The sequence below is a fragment of the Hesperophylax consimilis genome, chromosome 3, assembly GCF_061612785.1.
Source record: "Hesperophylax consimilis isolate HC1 chromosome 3, BYU_Hcon_1.0, whole genome shotgun sequence".
In the NCBI taxonomy this organism is placed as follows: domain Eukaryota; kingdom Metazoa; phylum Arthropoda; class Insecta; order Trichoptera; family Limnephilidae; genus Hesperophylax; species Hesperophylax consimilis.
Window position 1 is genome coordinate 37,001,696 of NC_142838.1, and position 23,504 is coordinate 37,025,199.

The following is a 23,504-nucleotide window of genomic DNA, read 5'->3' on the forward strand; positions in this document are numbered from 1 at the left end:
TATTGCAAGATTCGGGTTCGGACCTAAAAAAACATATTTTCAGACTCTATGGTACCAAACGGGCTGAAATTTCGGAGAGGTAGTGAAAATCATACTCTCTAGCGAAATCATTTATAAAATCTGCATAAAGTTGCATTTGAACGAAAATCATCTTTTTTATGGGCATCAATTTGAGACTTGGGTTCGAACTTTACGGGCCATTATATCAGGCTTTATGGCACTAAACAAGAAAAAAATTTGGAAACGGGATCAGAACCATAGTCTATACTGAAATCAGTCACAAAATCGGGATAAAGTTGCATTTTTGGAAATATCCTTTTTTTTAGGGCGGCTAATTTAAGACTTTGGTTCGAAATTTAAAAAGCCATTTTTTCAGGCTGTAACGGGCTGAAATTTCGGAATCCTGATGAAAATCATACTTTCTTGAGAAATCAGTAACAAAATCAGCATAAAATTGCATTTCTTGTAATATCATTTTTTTACGGGGCCAATTTAAGACTTGGGTTCGATATTTAAATAGCAATTTTTTCAGGCTCTATGGTTCCAAACGGGTTGAAATCTCGGAATCGTGATGAGAATCACTGTCTTAAACGAAATCAGTTTGAAAATCTGCATAGAAACGAATTTGAAGAAAAATCATCAAATTAACGGGCACTATTGCAAAATTTGGGTTCGTTTTTAAATAAATATTTCGGATTTGTGATAAAAAACATACTCTCTAGGCAAATCATTTTTTAAAACTGCATAAAGTTGCATTTCTTGAAATACCATCTCTTTTTACGGGGCTAATTTAAGACTTGGGTTCGATATTTTAAAAGCCATTTTTTTAGGCTCTACGGTGCCAAACGGGCTGAAATTTCGGAATCGTGATGAGAATCACGGTCTTTAGCGTAATTAGTTAGAAAATCTGCATAAAAACGAATTTGAAGAAAAAACATCAAATTAACGGGCACTATTGCAATACTTGGGTTCGTACTTAAATAAACATTTCGGATTCATGATAAAAAACATAATCTCTAGCGAAATCATTTTTAAAAACTGCATAAAGTTGCATTTCTTGAAATATCATCTCTTTTTACGGGGCTAATTTGAGACTTGGGTTCGAAATTTTAAAAGCCATTATTTTAGGCTCTATGGTGCCAAACGGGCTGAAATTTTGGAATCGTGATGAGAATCACGGTCTCAAGCGAAATCAGTTAGAAAATCTGCATAGAAATGAATTTGAAGAAAAATCATCAAATTAACGGGCAATATAGCAAGACTTGTATGTTTCTACAATAATATCTTGTGGAATAATAAAATAATATCAAATTATATGGTGAACTAGAAATGCTCGATCAAAAATAGGACAGACGAGTTGTTTCGGTGAATTTGAACAGTTCATAAAATTTCAACGTTATTTTTTGGGTTCTGTGAAAGTCCTATTAAAGTTCTGTTGTAATATTATTATAGGCGAGTAACTTGGCAGAACTAAAATAATAACAGACATTTGAAAAATTGTTCAAATTCTCCAAGTCGTTTAGATACTCGCTTGTACCTAGGTTCCATGAAGTTGGCAATACTTTCTCAGAAATAGTATATGCGTTCAACTGTACGGAATTTTGTTACAAGAAGGCTATAATAACATTCCTCATAAATGAATATTAAAAGAGCTTTTACTAATTTTTTCCATGTGTTCTATTTTATAACTTACTAGCTGACGTGTACCCGGCGATGCTCGGGGTTATGTAAGGTTTGGAGACAAGTATGGAGGTTGTGAATTCCAGTATGTCGCCGAACGAGTCGTCCAAGCCGAAGGTGGAGGGTTCAAATCCCGACGTGCACAATATTTTATTTGAGTAATTTGTGTTTTTTCACAATGTACTCATTTAAAATAATGTACCTATACTATTTTTGCGGCACGTTACAGAGTTGAATATACTATCAGTATCGCCCCGGTGAAAGATAAACATTCAGAGTTGAAACGTTGCTTGAAATCGCTTTAGCTCTGTTTGGTGTCCAGATCTGAATAGAAAAATACTCCCACACTTCAGCCTCACAAAATACCCCAATTGGGGATGCATGCCATAGTCTCATTGGCCTTAGACGATTGGAAGCAGTTGGGACTCTTGTGCGGTATAAAAAAAAACCGGTGTACCTGAAAACTGGGTATATTTTTGAGGCGGAAATAATATTCTGAAGAATTGAAATAGTTTCCTTTTTAAATGTCTTGTTTCACTCGATCGTGCCATGTCTTCATTGGAAAACTTCATCGACACGACTTCCATCATTCACTACTTTATACCATATTGTCACTTTTAAAGAATTACATTATATTTACATTATTCGACTCCGTATCTCGTTTCAGTGCAGAAATAATGCGTTAAATGTTCCTCAGGCATACCCGACTTCTTCTAGTAGTTTTGAGTCTATAGAGGACAAACAAAGGAATATTCATTTAAATATTATACTGGTAGACCTCGTAATGCTTCGCTATTGCTAATATCTTTTTCGGGCGCCTCCGACTTCTTTCACCATTCACTACTGTATACCACAACGTTATCGTTAAAAAACTACATTACTTCGATTGTTCAGACTTTAGCCAAGAATCAAACCAACGAAAATGCCACTTGTATCTGTATTGAGTAATTGAAATATCCGACAGATGTCTCCCCTAAGGGCAATAATTGTGATTATATATACCAATACATTCAAATGAATTAGTTTATAAATAGGTTTGCAAGCCCATTTTCTTCCTCTTCTCTCTCTAAATAACGGATCAATAACAACCATGAAATAATTAAGGAATTCGAGGGTCGTCATTTTTTGTTACCAGTGATGTGTGTTCTGAAGAATAAAACTTATCAATTATTTTTCTTGGTATCATTAATTTAACGAGGCCATTACCGCCACATATGGTCCAATCGAGCCGGATCGTGCACCAGAAAGAGCCGAAATATGAACCAGCAAAAAACCAAGAAGATGCAGATCATCATCAGATAAGTATCCCAATGCCATCCTATCAAAACTGTGACCGAATCCCGAATCCTTCCCATTTCAAATTATCCCAAATGAAATATTTAAATATGCAACAAAGATTGAAAAAAAATTATTGTTGTTTCTGATTTTTCAGTTGCATAAAATTTTAATAGCTACCTACATTGCAAATTGATACGATTATTGTTAAATGAGCATCTCAATTGTAAGAGTTTTGTCATTGGATTTATTTAATTAAAAATAATTCACGCGAATATTCAAAATTACCGGGTAAAATCTCGCCACAAAATAATTTCAGCGAATTTCTGATTTAAAAAGTTGTCAGTGGTGAGTGGTTGTTCTGATTTAAAAGGTTGTCAGCCCTGGCACTGACAAGCATTTTTACTAACACCACCGTGTTTTCATTCGTAAACTGTCAGTTGTTTGAGGTTAAAAGTTAAATTGTTTATTATTTACCATTAAAGATGGAAAAGTTAAAGCAGTTAATCAACAAGCGTGGAGTTTTGAAAGCGAAATTGACAAGGTTTAATGATATTTTAAAGACACTCGATAAAACGGAACTAGAATTACGTTATCAAAAGGTCGAAAAATTGTTAGATGACTTTGAAAAAATTCAATCTCAAATCGAAGAACTTTCGGATGACGAGGCAGAACACGTAAGTCAACGTGAATCCTTTGAAAATCAATATTTCTCTGTACTTGCATTAGCAAAAGGTTTATTGAATTCAGTAAATCATGAAAAATGTGAAATTAAATTACCAACTTTGAAACTTATTGAATTTCATGGTGAAATTACTGACTATGCTAAATTCGCTGAGACCTTTAAAGCATTGGTTCATGAAAATAATACGTTAAACAATTCTCAAAAATTATTTTATTTACAATCGTGCGTTAAAAAAGACGCAGCTAAATTGATTGCCTCCTTGACCATATCGCACGACAATTACGAATCTGCGTGGCAGATACTGCAGGAACGTTACGCGAATAAAAAAATAATAGTTCATAGGCATGTTGCATCTTTATTTCAGTTAAAAGATATGAAACAAGAATGTCCAGTCGCGTTAAGGCATATTATTGATCAGGCTAATATAAATTTAGAAGCGTTAAAAAATCTAGGATTACATGTTGATTCCTGGGACGCGATTATGATAAATTTAATATCTAATAAATTGGATGGATCAACTCGTAGATTTTGGGAAGAGCAGCCAATAGATGGTGCACTCTCAACGTTGAAAGAATTTATTACATGTCTAACCAAACGTGTTGAGGTACTGGAGTTCACAAATTTGCAAGAAAAAAGGCCTACCTACAAGAATGTTAGAACACGTGATGATCGCAAGAAAGATTTGTCTGTCTCATTGATAGCAACCGAACACGGATGCATCCTATGTAAAGAAAATCATCCAGTGTATTATTGTAAAAAATTTCTCAAATTAAATATCCAGGGAAGATTAGAATTTTTAAGAAAGGCCCGAGCCTGTTTCAAATGTTTGAGGGTAGGACATTTTACACAAGATTGCAAAAATAAATTCAAATGTAAAATCTGTGCAAGTGATCAACATAATACTTTGATACATGTTAATGAATTAAATAGTGAAAACACAAATGAAGAGGCACACAGCTCGACATCAGAGGCAAATCATACGGTGTTAAATAAAAATGAAAAGATAATTTTATTATCTACAGCGATCGTGAATATCGTAGGTAGCGACAACCGTTTACACAAAGCGAGGGTATTATTGGATTCAGGCGCCCAATAGAATTTCATAAGAGAGAGTTTTGCAAAAAAATTAAAATTAAAAACAGAAAAAATAAATACGCCGGTGTCTGGAATACAAAATCGCATCACACATATCAATCGAAGAGTTACAATTGACATGTTAGCAGTGAATAGTGATTATAATAAGAAAATTTCTTGTTTAGTATTGCAGGCTATAACAACCGACCTACCCTAAATGACCTTCAGGAAACAAGAGTTGAAGATCCCATCTGGCTTGCAACTAGCGGATAAGGATTTCAATGTCACGTCTCCAATTGACATCCTGTTGGGTGCGGAAGTTTTTTGGGAAATAATGAATAATGATCGAATACGCTTAACGGAGGGCGGGCCAACTATTCAAAGGACTGAACTCGGTTGGATTGTTTCCGGAGCGATCGACATCATCACTAAAACAAGGCCAGTATCAATTAATTGTAATCTAGCCATTAATAAAATAGGTAACCAGATGGAAAGATTCTGGAAACTAGAAGAGGTGGATGCCATGAAACCTCAGAATTTTGAAGAAAAGGCTTGCGAAGTCAACTTTACAGAGTGTCATAGTAGAGACACGGAGGGCAGATTTACGGTAGCCTTACCAACCCGCCCTTGTATAGACCAACTAGGGAGTTCTTTGTCAATGGCTGAAAAAAGGTTTCATACATTGGAAAGAAAATTTTCCACCAATAAAGAATTGAAATGTCAATATAGCATGTTTATGAGAGAATATTTACAATTGGGTCATATGGAAGAGTGCCGAAAATCCGAATGCGATGCGAGATCATATTTTTTACCACATCATGCGGTGATGAAGGAGTCAAGCACCACTACTAAAGTTCGCGTGGTGTTCGATGGATCGGCAAAAACATCTTCTGGTATTTCCCTTAATGATGCTCTGATGGTTGGACCTAACATACAAAAGGACTTAAATATTCAAATTTTACATTTCAGAAAACATCCTGTAGTCATAACTGCGGACATAGAGAAAATGTACCGTCAGATAAACGTGCAGGAAAGCGACCGCAATCTACAGAAAATTGTTTGGCGCTTTTCACAGGATGAGGATTTGAAGCATTACAAGCTAAGGACAGTGACTTATGGATTAGGACCGTCATCTTTCCTGGCGACAAGATGCCTGAAGCAAATAGGTATTGAAAATAGACTTTCATTTCCTATAGCAAGCAATGTCATTGAAAACGACTTTTACATGGACGACCTATAAACGGGAGGAAATGACGTTGAATCGTGCCACCTTCTAAAACAACAGGTAATCAGTTTACTAAAATCTGCAGGGATGAATCTAAGAAAATGGAGATCGAACGTGGCAGAATTATCTTCCGAACCAGGTCAAGATATGCAAGGATTGATATCTAAAGAACCCCAAGAAGAAAAAATACTAGGATTAATCTGGAACAGTGAGTTTGATTACTTTTCATATGTAGTGAAAAAACCAGTATGTACCGTACAAAGCAAACGGCGGATATTGTCAAGTATCGCCTCAACGTTCGATCCTTTAGGACTGCTAGGACCAGTAACGGTTGTAGCGAAACTAATTATGCAGAGATTATGGATATCTAAGACTTCCTGGGACGAAGAAATGCCCGAGGGAATATTAAAAGATTGGGAAAATTACATGAAAAATTTATCTCAAATAAACCTGTTGAAAATAAAGAGAAGAATCTTGTGGGGTCAAAACAGCCTACAAATCCATGGTTTTTGCGACGCATCGGAAAAGGCCTACGGAGCCTGTGCGTATCTAGTATCCAGGGACGCCGAGGGTAAGATGCATTCTCAGTTAATATCTTCCAGGTCCAGGATAGCGCCATTAAAAAACATATCCCTGCCAAAATTGGAACTTTGTGGTGCGGTGCTGTTAACGAAATTATTAAAAAACATCAAAGAAGCGCTCAACATGGTTGAGGTAGATACATACTACTGGTGTGACTCTACCATCGCACTATGCTGGATAAGAGGACAGCCAGCTAGATGGAATACCTTTGTGGCCAACAGGGTTGCCGAGATACAAGAGGCCGGCGATCCCGCCCATTGGCGACATGTTTCATCGCAGGAAAACGCCGCTGATATTTTATCAAGAGGAGTTACAGCAAACAAACTATTACAAGCAGATATTTGGTGGAAGGGTCCAGATTGGCTAATAAGAGAGGCCGATCACTGGCCGAAGCCAGAAAATTCCTGTATAAATCCTCCAGAGATAAAAACCAAGGCGGTATGCGTGTCTACTAATGTCACGGAGTGGGACATCTTTTCAAAATTTTCCTCTCTCAACAAGCTAAAGAGAGTAACTGCATATATATTGCGTTTCTTTAATAATTGTAACACAAAAAACTGTAAATTAACCGGGAGGTTAAGCGTGCCGGAGCTGGACAATACATTGCATCGTCTAATAGCAATAATTCAACGCTACCATTTTAAGGATGAGTTCAGGGCTTTGAGTAATAAATGTTCACTGGATAAACGTAGCGTTATTTTGTCGCTTAATCCATTTATAAATAATGGATTAATTTTTGTCGGGGGCAGGCTAACAAAGGCGAAACATTTATCATACCAGCAACGACACCCAATAATTTTACCAAAAAATAATAAGTTAACAGAATTAATTATTCGACATCTTCATTATGTACATTTACATGCAGGGACACAAACTTTGTTATCTCTAGTGAGATTACAGTTCTGGCCGATTGCCGGAAAAACCACTGTTAAGCAAATATTACATAAATGTATAGTATGTTTCAGAAAAAATCCAGTAACCAGTCAAGTTATCATGGGTGACTTGCCGGAAAACAGAATAACACCTAGCAGGCCGTTCGAGGTTACCGGGATTGATTACGCAGGTCCTATCATGATGAAAAGCGGTATCACCAGGAAGGCTCCATTGGTGAAATCTTATTTATGCATTTTTGTTTGTTTCTCAACGAAAGCTGTGCATTTGGAACTGGTAACGGACCTCACCACTGACAACTTTTTAAATTGTTTAAAACGTTTCATTGCGCGGAGGGGCAAACCCTTTAAAATATATTCAGATAATGCGACCAATTTTAAGGGAGCATATAATCAACTGAGAGAATTGTATGATAAGTTAAAGAAATCTGATGACAAGATTCAAAAATATTTAGCTGATTTGTGAATACTGTGGGGATTTATTCCACCACGGTCACCGAATTTCGCTGGACTCTGGGAAGCAGCAGTGAAATCCGCCAAATATCATTTAAAAAGAATAACCGATAATTCAAGTTTAACCTTTGAACAATTATATACTTTATTGTGTCAGGTAGAATGCTGTTTAAATTCACGTCCGCTCACTCCTCTGTCCAACGATCCGACTGACCTGAATCCTTTGACTCCAAATCATTTCCTGATTGGCGGAGGGATAGCTTCTATCTCTGAGAAGGATGTTCGGGAGATACAATATAATCGATTGAATCAATGTCAAAAATTAAATGCACTGATTCAAACATTTTGGTGCAGGTGGAAACTGGAATATCTTGCAGAATTACAAAGACGTACCAAATGGAAGGAAGACAAGGGCCTCAGGACTGTTGAAAGGGACGACATGGTCATACTAAAGGAGGACAACCTGCCGCCTAATATGTGGAAACTAGCCAGGATCCTAGCTACTCACCCTGGAGCTGACGGGAAAGTGCGGGTGGTTACCCTCAAAACCGCACAAGGAACATTGAAGAGACCTATCAGCAAAATATGTTTATTACCCATGGAAAGGGATTCAAGCATTGCTACAGGGACGCCCGATGTACCCCCCGACTGAATAAATAAGTTCCTGCAGTCATAAAAAGGAGAAGAATTAGCAACCTACCTGAAGGATGACCTTGGACCATCAAATTTTTGCTAGCAGTCATAAGAAGGAGAAGAATTAGCAACCTACCTGAAGGATGACCTAGGAACATCGAATTAAGTTGTTCATATTATGATTCTCTTATTTTAGAACTTTTTGTTCGTATTCATCTCATGATTGTTTTTCAAATTAATTTGTCCATATTTATATTATGTTTATTTTTCAAATTATTTTTGTTTATATTATGGTTATTTAAAAAAAAAATATTTTTTTGTTTATGTGTAAAAAAATAAATTCTTCCGTGCCCTGGCAGCATGTTCAGACTTTAGCCAAGAATCAAACCAACGAAAATGCCACTTGTATCTGTATTGAGTAATTGAAATATCCGACAGATGTCTCCCCTAAGGGCAATAATTGTGATTATATATACCAATACATTCAAATGAATTAGTTTATAAATAGGTTTGCAAGCCCATTTTCTTCCTCTTCTCTCTCTAAATAACGGATCAATAACAACCATGAAATAATTAAGGAATTCGAGGGTCGTTGTTTTTTTGTTACCAGTGATGTGTGTTAGCCAGAATAAAACTTATCAATTATTTTTCTTGGTATCATTAATTTAACGAGGCCAATACTGTAACATCGATTTTAATTCTACTCCGTATCTAATTCCAGGGCAGAGATATTGCGTTGAATATTCCTCAGGCGTCTCCACTTTTTCAACCATTCAAACCATTTTCTAAGCACTTCTGACACTAATAAGAACAAAATGTGTATTTTTAATCATAACATACGCAGGTTGAATTTTTAAATAGGGTGTCCGGGGGTAAAGTGCGCTTACTTCGGGGGGTGATGCTGCATGATTTTAGAAGTAAAGAAGTTTAAGATTTTTTTTCGAAATTCTAATACTTTAATGTAGTTTTTACGTAAAAAAGATGAAAAAAATATTTTTCAATAGAAAAATATTAAATAAAAATTAATGTTTTTTACTTATACCATCATGATACAACTTCCCGAAGTTAGCGCACTTTACCCTCGGACCGCCTGTATTTTAAGATAAGATAGATTATTATTTATGATAACAAAGTGACGAAGCATGCCTAGGGTGGTTGCCGTGGTAGGTACTCTGGTGTCCGCCCGGGCCTTGTGAAATAAATTATTATTATTTTAATAAAGTCATGCGTAACACGGTTCTAGGAAATATGAATCTCTTTTCACGAATCATGACATTCATGACCAATGTCACATTCATTAATTTATTCACTGGTTTGTCGCATATTATACAATCCGTTCGTAATTTTGACCTTTATGTCAAGCCTAGGCTTACTTAATTTATTTTGTGGTAAAATGAAATGTATTACAGGGCTGCGATACATGGATTATGTCATATAATTTATTTGACGGTTTTAAAACTACTTTAAAAAAAAAATTAAATAACTACTTTTACTTGTCTTTTAAAAAAGATGCGTTCTTTCACAACCATCTTCTTGTCTCTCAAATCCGTATGAAAATAATGATTGTGTAAAGCAATTTTTTCCGTGCATGTCTCGATGGGGATATCCCATATGGGGATAGGTTTAGAAATAAGTATCGTATAAAACAAGCTTTAAGCTTCATGTACCCCTTTTCACGTTTAAATGTAATAATTTCTTAGAAAAACCCTGTATTAAAAATATTTTTAAATTATTTTTCGAATCACTCAACAAGTAAAACTAAAAATTGTAATTTTTAATCATTGAAGACAATGTTATCGACTCTCAAATGAAACATGTGCCACGTCTACGAATTGAACCCAAGACATTGGCCTTGTCGGGTTGCTATAACAATGAGCTATTGTGACCCTACCCCTTTTATTTATTGAACAATTTGTATAGCGCCGCTTTTTTGAGATATCACCTCAGGAGCGCTTTACAGTTGATTCTGGTATTACAAAAAAAAATAAGGTGAAGTTAAGTTAAGTAAAATGAAGAACAGGAACAGGTGACAAGAAGATAGAAGATGGAAACTCTGCAGCAAGAATCCTAGGTGGTGAAGAAACTGGACCAGCTGCTGCAGCGAGAGAGTCCACAGCGTCCACCAAAGTGTCAGCACGAGGTTCGTCATCCGTCCAGGTATGTGTCTTCTGCTAATAAAGCGCTGACACAATATCCTCACATAGATAAGAGACCTTGGCAGCACCGCTGTGACGTTCGGCGAGTCCATCATTCATCCCCATATAATCTTGTTCCTGGTGATTGTTGAAGCGGTGCATTCTGCCCGCAATAAAAAGCCCGTCATTTTTAACTGTATCATACTTCGAGTAAGAGCTAAAAACATTATCATCATTTTCTTAACGCATATTTTTATTGTCTAATTTCTATGATTGCAAGATTGTAATCTATTGCAATCTAGACAGTGTCTTGGATAAAATATAAATTTTTTTAATGTGCGACATCTATTGAGTTTTCTACAAGTCTATGATGAATATTTTTATACTTGGAATAACTGAGTAAAATGAGTAAAACCTCTAATATTATCATCAATGATTAAAGAATAATAATACAGGCTGTGTTACTAATATAATGCATTTAATGTTATTAGTATAAATGTGACTGAACTAAGCACTGGAAATAATGAATAGTTTTTAAAATGTTTCCCTAGTTTTATATCATTATCAGGTACATCCCTAGTTTACGTAACATGTAACACCAACACCTGTTAATATTTATTGCAAGTAGTAAGTATAAGAACCCATTTAAATTTGACCGGTAAAATCAGTGTGTAACTCAAAGTTAGCAATGAACATCAATAAGTTAATTCCTTATTGTATTTTTATTGTATTACGGTTATTATTATATTCTTATTGCTAGTCAATACAAAATATACTGTGAAATAAGAACCTGTAAAAAATAACGATATTTTTTCAGGTTTTCAGGAGACAATGCTGAAAATGTAAGAAAATTCCCAGATGGATTTCGTTTTGGAGTGTCCTCGGCGGCCTATCAGATAGAAGGAGCCTGGAATACAGGAGGTAAGGTATCTTTAATTATTATTATTAAATAGTATAAAACAAAGTGAATATCCGCGTCTGTCTGTTTGTGCGCTTAGTTCCTCTAAACTACGCAACGGATTTTGATAGGGTTTTCACTGTCATTTAGAGAATTTCTTCCGAAAGGTTTATGTATATAAAACATGGGTATTATATTTTTAGTAAGTAGTGAAAAGTCGATGTTTTGTAATCAAGTAGTAAAAAATCTTTCCGAGCGCTTATATTGCTCAGGCTGGCTAAGGCTTATGAGATACATCAAAATAACATTCTACGGGATTGTATATATTAAAAAAGGCCTACATAAAAGTTCGTAGTGGTATCTTCCAATGATAACTCCCAGCAACGACGGGTATGATCTTTGGAATAAACATGTCGGTTATATCTAAATAATAAGAAATAAGTCTTTATTATTTTAATTAACATGCTGCCACAACAAAATTATGTTGTGTTTTAAGAAATATATTGTATTGAGTCATGTTTTTTGATTGACTTTTTTTTATCTAAAACCAAAACAAGTAAAAATTTTGTATCTTTTATTTTTTTTACTTTTCTTTTAATAACCTTTGAAGATTATACCCATCAATGTAATTTATAACATATGTTTTTTAAGATTATACCCATCAATGTAATATACAATACATATCGGTAGACAGACACATAGACTGGTCGGTGGCCGAGTTGACATCGCGCTTGGGTCTCACTCGGGCGTAGTGTGTTCAATCCCTCGGCTGGCTAAGTCCTCCATCACAATACAAGCAACATTGTCAGCTTACTGTGGCGGTAGTAGGAGGTTTTCAAATATTGTCAGGTTATTCGTCAAACGGGAATGTTTTTCTTTCTTTAAAAAAAAATATATATATATTGGCGCTAGCAAAAATGTTCAAAGAAGCGAAACTAGCAGTCCACAATACTGGTACTGGTACTTACCCTGATGTATGGCAGTGAGGCATGGAACTGACACAAGAAGGACGAAAGCAGATTGAATGCTGTAGAAATGAGATTCCTGAGGCGGATGTGTGAAAAACCATGTATGATCGTGTGAGACATGTGGAGATTCGCAAAGAGTGCAAGGCTGATGTAATGAGTAAGATTAAAAAAGGAAAGCTTTGATGGTTTGGGCATGTAGAAAGCATAAATGAAGAAAGGAGTGTAAGGAGAATATATGACGCGAATTTGAATGTTAAAAGAAGTCGTGGATGCTCGAAGAAGAAATGGCAGGATCAAGTGAATCAGAAAATTACTTGAGCATGGCCATGTCAAGAGTCGGAATAACAGAAGAGTATGTATGAATGTGAATGTGGCAAGGAGTGGTATAAAGGCCGAGTTGTTTGGTGTTTGGCTGTCCGTCCTCTCTGCTGAAACAGCTTGATGGTAAGTTAGTTAAGATGATAATACATACTAATAAATCAAAACGAAACATAAAACAGAACAAGACAGAAAAATAAAAAGGTAGTGGTCTCGTATGGGAATTGAACACAGCATCTTTGTATAAACATAATTTTTTTTGGCTAATCTATATAAAGATATTTCAATAAAAATTGAATATTCATTTAGACTTTAGAAAAATTCAATAAGTGTCAAATACAAATAAAAAAACGGATATGTTTATCCAAGACACTATCTGAGCTACAAATTCTATTGAACTTCGCAATAATTCAAAAACATAGCAGCCAAAACCATGAAAAAAATAGTCGAGGATAATATTGTTAATCCTGAATTTGAAATATGGGGTCGACAAAATTAACTTAAAATAATTAGGTCCCAATGGCTGAATGGTTAGAGGCGTGGTTTCGGTAAGACTGAGATTCTAAGTTCGTTTTCTAGTTTAGACCATTGCCCATTTATTTTTCTGTACGTTGTATATCTTCATGTTCAGCTTCATGTTCAGCTTCATGTTCAGCTTCATGTTAAGCTTCATGTTCGACTTTATGTTCAGCTTTAAGTTAAACTTCATGTACAGCTTAATGTTAAGCTTCATGTTCGACTTTATGTTCAGTTTTAAGTTAAACTTCATGTGCAGCTTCATGTTCAGCTTTATGTTCATCTCCATGTTCATCTTCATGTTCATCTTCATGGTTAGCTTCATGTTCACCTTCATGTTAAGCTCCATGTTCAGCTTCATGTTCAGCTTCGTGTTCAGCTTTAAGTTCAACTTCATCTTCAGCTTCATGTTCAGCTTTATCTTCAACTTCATGTTTAGCTTCATGTTTTTTTAGATTTATTAGCATTATCTTCTTCTTCAATAATATCTTTAAAACGGCTAATTCAATAAGTTATTTTTAAACCACAGTAAAAAACACAATTTAATATCTTTATCAGCTTATTTATTTTGATCGCACTGGGTTCACCATTCTTCTTTAGAAAACGTGAAACCGGCCAAGTGGAAAATAGTAGAATTACAAATCTGAAAAGTTTTTTTTGTTACACTTAATGAATTTCAGGTTAAATTTGTTAACTTGTTGTTTCCATATTTGCTTAAAAATAACAAATTAAAAATATTTATCTTTTTTTAAACAATCTTTTTCATTTCATTTATGCTCAATAACTGATTTTTGTTAAAAATCTAATCTGCAGATGTAACCGTTCGATATAAACTAATAACTTATTCTGTTTGAAAGGTAAATCTGAAAACATTTGGGACCGATTATGCCACGAACATCCAGAGTTGATAAAGGATGGCAGCTCGGGGGATGTAGCATGCGATTCCTACAACCACTGGAGGCATGATGCGGAAATGGTAAAAGATCTAGGAGTTGACTTCTACCGGTTTTCTATGTCCTGGTCCAGGCTGCTACCTTCGGGATTCGATGACAAACCTAATACAGATGGCGTGAATTATTACAACAATCTGATAGATGAACTAATCCGAACCAACGTGACTCCAATTGTGACTCTTTATCACTGGGATCTGCCGCAAAGGCTTCAAGATCTGGGAGGCTGGGCTAACCCGTTTCTAGCTGATTACTTTGCTAACTATGCAAGATTCGCTTTCGAGACTTTCGGAGATAGGGTTAAGGATTGGCTAACTTTCAATGAGCCTGAGGAGATATGCCACCTTGGCTATGGACAAGCGTCCAGGGCCCCTGCTCTCAATTTTCACGGTGTCGGAGACTATCTATGCGGACACACGTTGCTTCTAGCACACGCTAAAGCATATCACGTGTACGATGATGACTTCAGGAAGCGTCAACATGGTAAGAATGTAGTAACCACCACTCATGTTACGTCACTGATTTATTCTCCTCAGATTGTTCCCTATTGACAAAGAGCACTCGCCTCTCAATCTCCCACCTATCCCTACCTCTTCCACTGTAGCTCAGACTGTCCACTCACCGTGATATCAACACATGTTAATTTAGATTTTAGATGTTTAGTATTATACTGCCCTGATGAACCTACGGTTGTAGCAAAACCCGGTCGGCATTAAGTATTTACCTCTGAGTGATGTTTACAAAGTTATTGTTTAATTTTTTCAATTATAATGTAACATCACAAAGTAACCGCTTCACATGAAGAAAAAAAGAAAATTTATATGATTATTTTCGTACCGCAAATATATCACTATGTTTTCAATCGAAGAAGTATTTTAGAAAACAGAGTTTATTTAATGTAAACTTACTTATGGATTTTGATACTTAATCATTCTCTTAGGGAGGGTTTCAATTTCTTTGAACTCAATCTGGGCTGAAGACGATAGTGCTAACAAAGAAAGCGCTACAGCTGCCATGGAATTCCACGTGAGTTTAAATCTATTTTTGTCTGACATACTTTATTAGACCTTTCAACAAGTGTATTAATTACCACTTCATTAACATCGTCCAGATAGTCCACAAAACGCGCAAGTGTGTTGTGGGAATACAAAATACCAAAAATATAACAAAACCGTCGAAAGGGAGAGTTCACGCCAGAGTTACATCGACATAAATACAAAGACGCGTAATGTTCATACTAATCGAATAAAAATATGGCACGTTCCTGTTTCATGATTGAAATTGAATAACGGAATTTGTGTGAATGAATACAAATAACATCATACATAGCTAAATTAACAGAACGCATTAGAAAGAGATAGCCATTCATAGAATATGTGTACGGGTGAAACGACTATATTATTATGAACGCCCCTCGTTTTTCTTACCTCCTCGCGATACCAGTTCCGAGCTTACAGCGGCCCACTGACGGGCGAGCATGACCGTGGCAAGCATGACGTCACAGGCGAGCGACGATCATGTTCAGACTGCTCACCGGGCAAATGCTCACCCGTCAGTGGGCCGTTTTTAACCTCAATCTTGATGAACAAACGAGCGAGCAGAGCAGTAGAATACGAAATACTGTCACTAGATTGTCCTTCGTACTCGTATGTGTATCTTCGTTCGCTGTCTCACTTTATTTTATTCGAAAAGCATTGTGAACAATTGTATTTATTGAAATAATAAGATGATTTATGGGTGCATGCGAATGGAAAAAAACTCCATCAGATTTGGTTTTTTGCTCAAGAATGATTTTTGAACATTTAAAAAGTACAGAAAGGCATTTTTTTCACAAAAAAGCCCATAGTTACGTGTCTGTAGCAGCCGGTGACAGCTCGTATGAACGACGGGCTTATTTGCGATGCTTAAGGCAGTAAATCACCATCTTGTCCACTGGACCCAGTTCAGTGCGCAGTGCAACCACTCGGGTTGTTTCAGTAATCTAACTTCCATTTAAATGTATTTAAGATTTTAAACCAGAGTTTGAATCATCAGAATTTTAATGTGTAAAATATAAAAAATTCTTTTATATATATATACATATATTTTTAAAAAATACCTACACCGGAACATGGTAATTTTCGTAACAGTCGAATAACATTTGCTTGATACTTGTTCGCACGTGTCTAGTTCAGTCGACATTTCCGAACCGAAACGCAAGCCTCAAACTTCGGGAAAGAGCAAAAGAAAGGGAAAACCAATAGCTTGAGACGTTTCGCGCCATTTGCTGTTACTTCGTTCCTTTCCCATAAGTTGAGGTTCAGCTCGGCAGTTCCGCTTGCGTATGTATACGTGGCATAAGATAGCCTAGGTGAGGTTTTTGTTATTGGCTGATGTTATTTTTTGTTTAGCTAGGTTGGTTTTCCCATCCCATATACTCCAAGACTGGAGACTACCCCGATATTATGAAGGAAAGGGTGGCCAAGCGTAGTAAAGAGCAGGGCTTCAGCTACTCGCGCCTGCCCAGCTTCAAACCAAACGAGGTGGACTTCATCAGAGGGACGTTCGACTTCTTTGGTCTGAACCACTACACATCTAGAATTGTTAGTCCCATGATTGCTGATGACGAACGACCAGCACTCTCTTTGGATAATGACTGCGGAGTAGAGTTTTCTACGAGGAAGGAGTGGAAATTGTCACAATCCTCAACATGGCTAATGGTAAAAAACTTTAATTTTGGGTGTATGTCATCTTTGGGTTTGTTGCGTGGATGATCTTTTAAAGTAAAGGAAGTTCTGCGAAGGGAAAGGGATATGAGGGGTGAGTAGGAATCTGGAATCTGGGGGTCAGTGTGACGGACGTATGAATCCATCCCACTCACTGCGAGGCAAGGCGATTGGTCGAGAGTCCGGCAGGAGATGCAAAGGGTTTCCCTCAATCGGCCTTCTCAGATCCGGCATGCCACTCAATTAATGGGCAGACCTAGACAAACGTCACTCTACCAAGTAGAGCAAGTCGCCAAACCTTGCGAACCACTCGGGGTGACCTATGGCATCGGTGTTGATTATCCAATAAATGGTTCCCGGGGCGTCGAAACCCATTCCCGTCTCCCGAATTGAAGTTTTATCGAAGTGCGTATGTAGTTACGTTATGAAAACTTAATAGACTAGTCATTCAACTATATCATTAAAAGTTCTTGATTCTTCACTTTGTTATTTTTGACGTAATTTGTGTCACCACGTTCTTGATACGAAATCATGGTTAGAGTCCAACTGAAGAGAGTGATAGTATTTACATATTGGATATTAGATTTACTAATAAACTGATTTTTATAGGTTGTACCATCAGGTCTCAGAAATCTGTTGAACTGGATTAAAGATCAATATGATAACCCAGAAATAATGATATTAGAGAGTGGATATTCAGACGGAGGCGAGTTGGAAGATGTGGACAGAATAGAGTATTACAGAGAGTACATGGGGGCAACTCTGGACGCCATAGGGGATGGGTGCAACGTCACAGGCTATTCAGTCTGGAGTCTCATGGACAACTTCGAGTGGCTTGAAGGATACAAGTAAGTTACTTTTACATTCGTTTTCACCAATAAAAACTAAGCTATCACTCAAATTTACTCCAAAATTCACCCTCCGCGAACGACTTCACTAAACTTCAAAAGCTCCCCTAATAGGCCACTTGCATACTTTTTATAATGGCATGGAAAAAACCGTGTTGATAGATCTTTCTACTAAGATTTCGAAAACGTTACTAAAAAATTAAAGTTTTTGATAATAAATTTCGTTACGAAATGTCCGGCTTACGATTTTTTTTAAATTTATTTTTTGTAAAATTCCAAACTATTTTTGTATGCAAGTTGACTTTCTCGTTTTGCATTTCTGCCAGCGTCGTTTCTCGGTAGAACGAAATATCTTTTTATGACAGTAGAAGTATTTTTGCTCAAAGAAGTCACGTAATTAGTTATTTTTAGGATCTCTCACTCTTCGGTAGTTAGTGAATCCATATTTAAACAATAAAACATAACACAGATTCCGCTCTCCTTGTCTGAATTATGTCAGATATTGTGACGAAAGGTTTGTACGTTTCTTTGGCTTCTGATTTAGTGACAATACATTTTTTAAACTGATTTTTGTCTATTTATTTATTTTATGCATCCGCAAAAAAAACAGTTTTCCGGTTAATAAAAAAGCTTATCCGATTTTGCGGATGGGAATTTTCTAAAAATCGCCATGGCTAAAATTATACGGAATATCTTAGAATTTTGAATCGAAATAAAGAAATGTGATGCAAGTGGCCTATTCAAAGTAGAATTTTTAGTTGTTTTATTAACAACAAATGGAACTTGATTGCGGTTATTATGAAATTATTATGTTCATTTTTATAACCCAAATAACATTTTGAATGGACCCCACTGCAAGTGTTCGATGCTAAGCATAGATTAATTTATGAAATAGATGGTAAAATTTAAAATATTTTCAGTTGATATTGTCCTTTTATGTCAAGTATTATTTTTTAGTAAACATTTTATTGGTGAAAGCGGATTTCAGGTTTTAATCAAACAAAATAATTTAGAGTCTTCTCGACCTGTCGATTTCTCTTTTAATTCCGTCTCCTCTGTATTGATTTATTTATAAGTGCGCCGAGTCATTTCGAGTCTAAGGAACTTCACTTTCAATACTAGAAGACTGCAGCCGAATAAAATAAAAAATCGAAGTTTTTCTACAATAATGCATCTTTTTTTATATAGATAAATTCAAACATAAATATTTTTTTGCGTTGACTGAGGATTGAGCCTTTCCCCAGGGACTAGCTCTTAACTGCTTTAAACTTTTGAAATGCCTTTTAAGAGGAACCTACAAGCCAAAAATGCGTATATTATTGGTATACCTTATATTGTAGGTAATGGGCATTAAAATCGCTTGACAGACGGAGTTTTGTAGATAATTTTATAAGAAAGCAAAAAAGTTAATCAAGTGAAACTGTCACAGATAATCTTAGCTATAATATTGGATTTTTCTTTAAATTGTTGCTATTACGCGTTCATACATTTCTATTGAAAAAATGTTTTGTTTAGTATATTATATTTATATTTTTTAAGGAGTATGTTATTTTCTTATGTGTATTCTACTCAAGCGAAGTGATAGTATAACCTTCAATTTATCTAAAACATATTTTTTGGTATACATAATGTTCACCAATTCGTTATAAAGTTTAATCAAAATAGTGATTTAGCACTAAGCTTCGTCTTAAAACTTTAAAAAAATTGGTTTAACTGACGATAGAATCATCATCTCCAAGGACTGAAAAAAATGAAAATGAAAGAAATGAAAAAAAAAGTTTAGTTTATTATATTTATATTTTTTAAGTAGTAATTTATTTTCTTATTTGTATTCTACTCAAGCGAAGCGATAGTATAACCTTCAATTTATCTAAAGCATATTTTTTGGTATTCATAATGTTCACCAATTCGTTATAAAGATTAATCAAAATAGTGATTTAGCACTAAGATTCGTCTTAAAACTTAAAAAAAATTGGTTGAACTGAGGATAGAATCATCATCTCCAAGGACTGACAAAAATGAGTGAATCACGATATCACTTATGCCAAATCCTAATTGGATGGTACCGATATTTATTTGGTATATTAACTGCAGTAAATTTTTAAAATGTCATCTCGTTTCATTGAAATGCCTATGTGTGGCGTGATTGTATAGGTGAGTTCCACCAAAAGTTGATAGAATGCATTACCATAGACAACGAGTCTATCTGCTGAGTTTGAGCCCAATCGCATGTCAAGAAGAGGGTTAATTTCCACTTGTAAGATTTCACTTCATTTATTCATTTATAATGTAGACAACTTTTTCTTTTAAACTTATTTTGAAGATTATACACAACAATGATATATATTATTCAATAAAAAGAATATAATACAAATAAATCTAAACGAAACATGAAACAGAACAAGACATAAAAATAAAAAGATAATGGTCACAACTAGGAAATGAACCTGGGATCTATCGTCTTACCAGGACAGGAGTCTCAAACCACTCGACCATTGGGACCCTTTTATTAAGCGTCGTATTGGTCAATACGGTATTTTCCTCTTGCAACTGATTTATCCCATATTTTTGGCATCTACCTATGGAAACAAAGTTTCTAATGAAATTGGTTTGTAACTAGATAGTGTCTCGGAAAAACATATCTGATTTTTATTTATGTTGAATTATTTTATTATATGTTCCTAGTTGTGACCGTTATATTTTTATTTTTCTGCGACATCCATTTAATGTTTCGTTTTTAGATTATTTGTATTATCCCGCATTGTGTCCAATATCAATAAAAACATTTTTCTTAAAACAAATGTCACTACACCTTACATAAATTAAATAGGTATTTATTTTTCGGAATAACTTCATTGAGTAAAACCTCAAATTGTAATATTTAAATATTGAAGACAGTATTAGTGATTTCTAAACGAAAATCTGAAACAGAAAAATCAGAAAAGGAAACGGTCACATCTGGGACTCGAACCCAGGACCCTTGTCTTTCCGGGACAGTGCTCTACCAAGGGTCCCATTAGCTCAGTTGGTAGAGCACTGTCCCGGAAAGACAAGGGTCCTGGGTTCGAGTACCAGATGTGACCGTTTCCTTTTCTGATTTTTCTGTTTCAGATTTTCGTTTAGAAATCACTAATATTGTCTTCAATATTTAAATTAAATACCTCTGTTTTTTATTTCTGATTTTTATTTTTTATTTACCTACATTTTTTAACATGTAATTGTTGGGTTATGTAATATAATTTGTATTTGTTGGGTAAGCTGGAAGAAATAGTATGTAACCCATAAGCTATACCCTTTGTACTCTATATTTTTTTGCAATAAATATTAAAAAAAAAAAAACTTATATACCTATGGAGTTATGTAGATATAATGTTTCCACTATCAGGATGCGGTCAGGTTAGGAAAATTAGTTACAATATTAATATTTTTTTTTAATTTCAGTGGGCATTTTGGTCTGTACGCTGTCGACATGAAAGACCCAAACAAGACGAGGACCCCCAAAGCATCTGTCAAATTCTTCCAGCAGTTATCAAAGAACAGGCAGATTTGATTCCTCTGTTTTCTCAAATGTTTTCCGTATTAATAATAATAAGATTCAATAAAAAACATTTATTCCAGAATGTATGCAGGGGTAGTGCAATGCAATATTTTGAAATAATATACATAATTAGAGTATAAAAATAATAATACATAGGCAATTCCGATAGGCAAAAAAAACGGAATTTAAGTGAAAAAAGATAAACACACAAATGAGTGTAAGCAGCCGTTTATGGAGGATATTTGGACTTCTCCCGTCTCAGGGCGGTGATGATTTTGTTACTTGATTGGCGTCGTCTGCGCCATAAGCTTCCCATGTGATGGCGGAGAAGCGCTCTGAAAGAGTGTAGTCCTCCTTCCAGGAATATTTTTCGTAGGGTATCTCGGTTGGGGTAATAGTTGGCGATATGCATTATTGTGAGTGACTTTAAACTTATGCCATTGGGATGCAATGTAATCCACCCTCAGTTCTGACGTATACAGCGAAGTGCAAAATGCGTTGAAAAGTATCTTTCACGTTTGTACTGCAAAAATGAAAACGCCTTGACAGCACACCTGCTCTAACGGATATCGCTCTTCTGTGCCTTTCCACATCCTCAATGTCTTTCAGGTCGTCTGTGATAATATGTCCCAGGTATTTGACGCTACGACTAACATCCATTTTACTTCCATCTAGCCATACTGAAGGTGTTAGCAAGTTTTCGTTTTTGCATTTGAAAACCATAACGATTGGTTTGGACGTATTATATACAAGGTTATGATTTTTTGCAAAATCTTCACATATTTGGAATAGTTTCATTAGTGCGCTAAGTGACAGTGCTAGAAGAACCATATCATCTGCGTAATTAATATTGTTTACACATATTCCTTGAACATGGCAACCTATTTTAGTGTTATTAAGTCTTTGAATTAGTTCATCAGAGTATAGTATATATTGAAGAGTGCTGGAGACATTCTTCCTCCTTGCCTTACGCCACTTTTCAAATAAAATGGGTTGGAAAACTCGCAAGTTAAAAATAAAATAAAAAACTTTTTGTGGGTAATTTCTCTCCAATCATTCGTGGTTTCTGATGTTTGATTAACAGGGCTCTTCGGATCATTTTTTCTGTTGGAAGCGCCTTATTTGCTGTCATCGGATCGGTTTTATCCAGTATACTTGTCCCTCTGTGAAATTTATTCCACACATTGTTTTTTTTTGGGTTGGCTCATTTGATTTAAAATTGTTTGAGACGTTATCGGTAGATGGCATCGTTTGCTTGATGTTCGCCTAATGATTAAGTTTGCAACCGGTGGGATTTAACTTTGTCGCATTGTCAACAGATGTCGTTATATCATCTCTGTTTATTTTCAATGAATATGTTGTTTTAAAATTTTGCAGTTCTTGTCGAATTTTTGTGACGTCTTCGCGAGTTGCGAAGTTATAGTTCAATGCTTTCGGTTTTAGATTACGCATGTCGTTCTTCAACATGATTTCTTTTAACAAAGTAGTTACATGTCAAACATTACTGGTGGAAGTTTATTAATGTCTAAAACAACAAATTTTGGCAGAAGTTTGCTGTCAGTTTCTCTCACGTATTTAATCAGTGATTGACCTTTTCTTTTATCCCTCACCGATACTCGTCTAGGGGCCTGCAGGTTGGCCCAGAATACTCGTAAGTAGAATTCTTGTGTAGTCGATATCTTGTTCCTTAAACATATCACACAATTGGGTTAGACTAATGTAATCTATTACTTCAACCTTTTGTTGAATGAAAGCCAGAACTTCGTTTATGACGAATCCGCAACTACATAGATTTGCCATGTTTATTTATCACTTGCGTGCGTTTGCACTTTTTTTACTTTAAATCAATTACTTAAGTTTAAATTATATGATTTTTAAAAATTGCCTACGCAGACGCGCATGCGAATTGTATATTGTATCGAATAATGGATTATGTTAAATAAAATCATGATTTGTACACCGATAAACTGTTTTTTTTGTGAAAAATTACCTCGAGGGCACTTTAAAAAAATGGTTCCATGATAAATCAATACAATGACAATTCAACACACTTTAAAAAAGTGATATAAAATTATTAGAAACGATGAAAATAAATAATTTAAACCTAACCTAACCTAACCTCACCTAACCT

General features: G+C 35.4%; 2 protein-coding genes across 2 annotated transcripts; both read left to right on the forward strand.

Annotated features, from left to right (window-relative positions):
• The first annotated feature begins 3,397 nt into the window (after positions 1 to 3,397).
• On the forward strand, positions 3,398 to 8,516 carry LOC149425391 (uncharacterized). Its single transcript, XM_089650776.1, has 2 exons — positions 3,398 to 3,632; positions 8,219 to 8,516. Exons 1-2 carry the CDS (start codon positions 3,574 to 3,576, stop codon positions 8,514 to 8,516), a joined length of 357 nt encoding a protein of 118 aa, XP_089506902.1. The 5' UTR covers positions 3,398 to 3,573.
• Positions 8,517 to 11,311: 2,795 nt separating this feature from the next.
• On the forward strand, positions 11,312 to 23,252 carry LOC149425392 (myrosinase 1-like). The gene is made up of 7 exons (XM_089651107.1): positions 11,312 to 11,367; positions 11,450 to 11,553; positions 14,190 to 14,765; positions 15,223 to 15,308; positions 16,673 to 16,981; positions 17,597 to 17,835; positions 21,277 to 23,252. The coding sequence occupies exons 1-7, from the start codon at positions 11,321 to 11,323 to the stop codon at positions 21,383 to 21,385; spliced, it is 1,470 nt and encodes a 489-aa protein (XP_089507233.1). The 5' UTR covers positions 11,312 to 11,320; the 3' UTR covers positions 21,386 to 23,252.
• Positions 23,253 to 23,504: the final 252 nt, after the last annotated feature.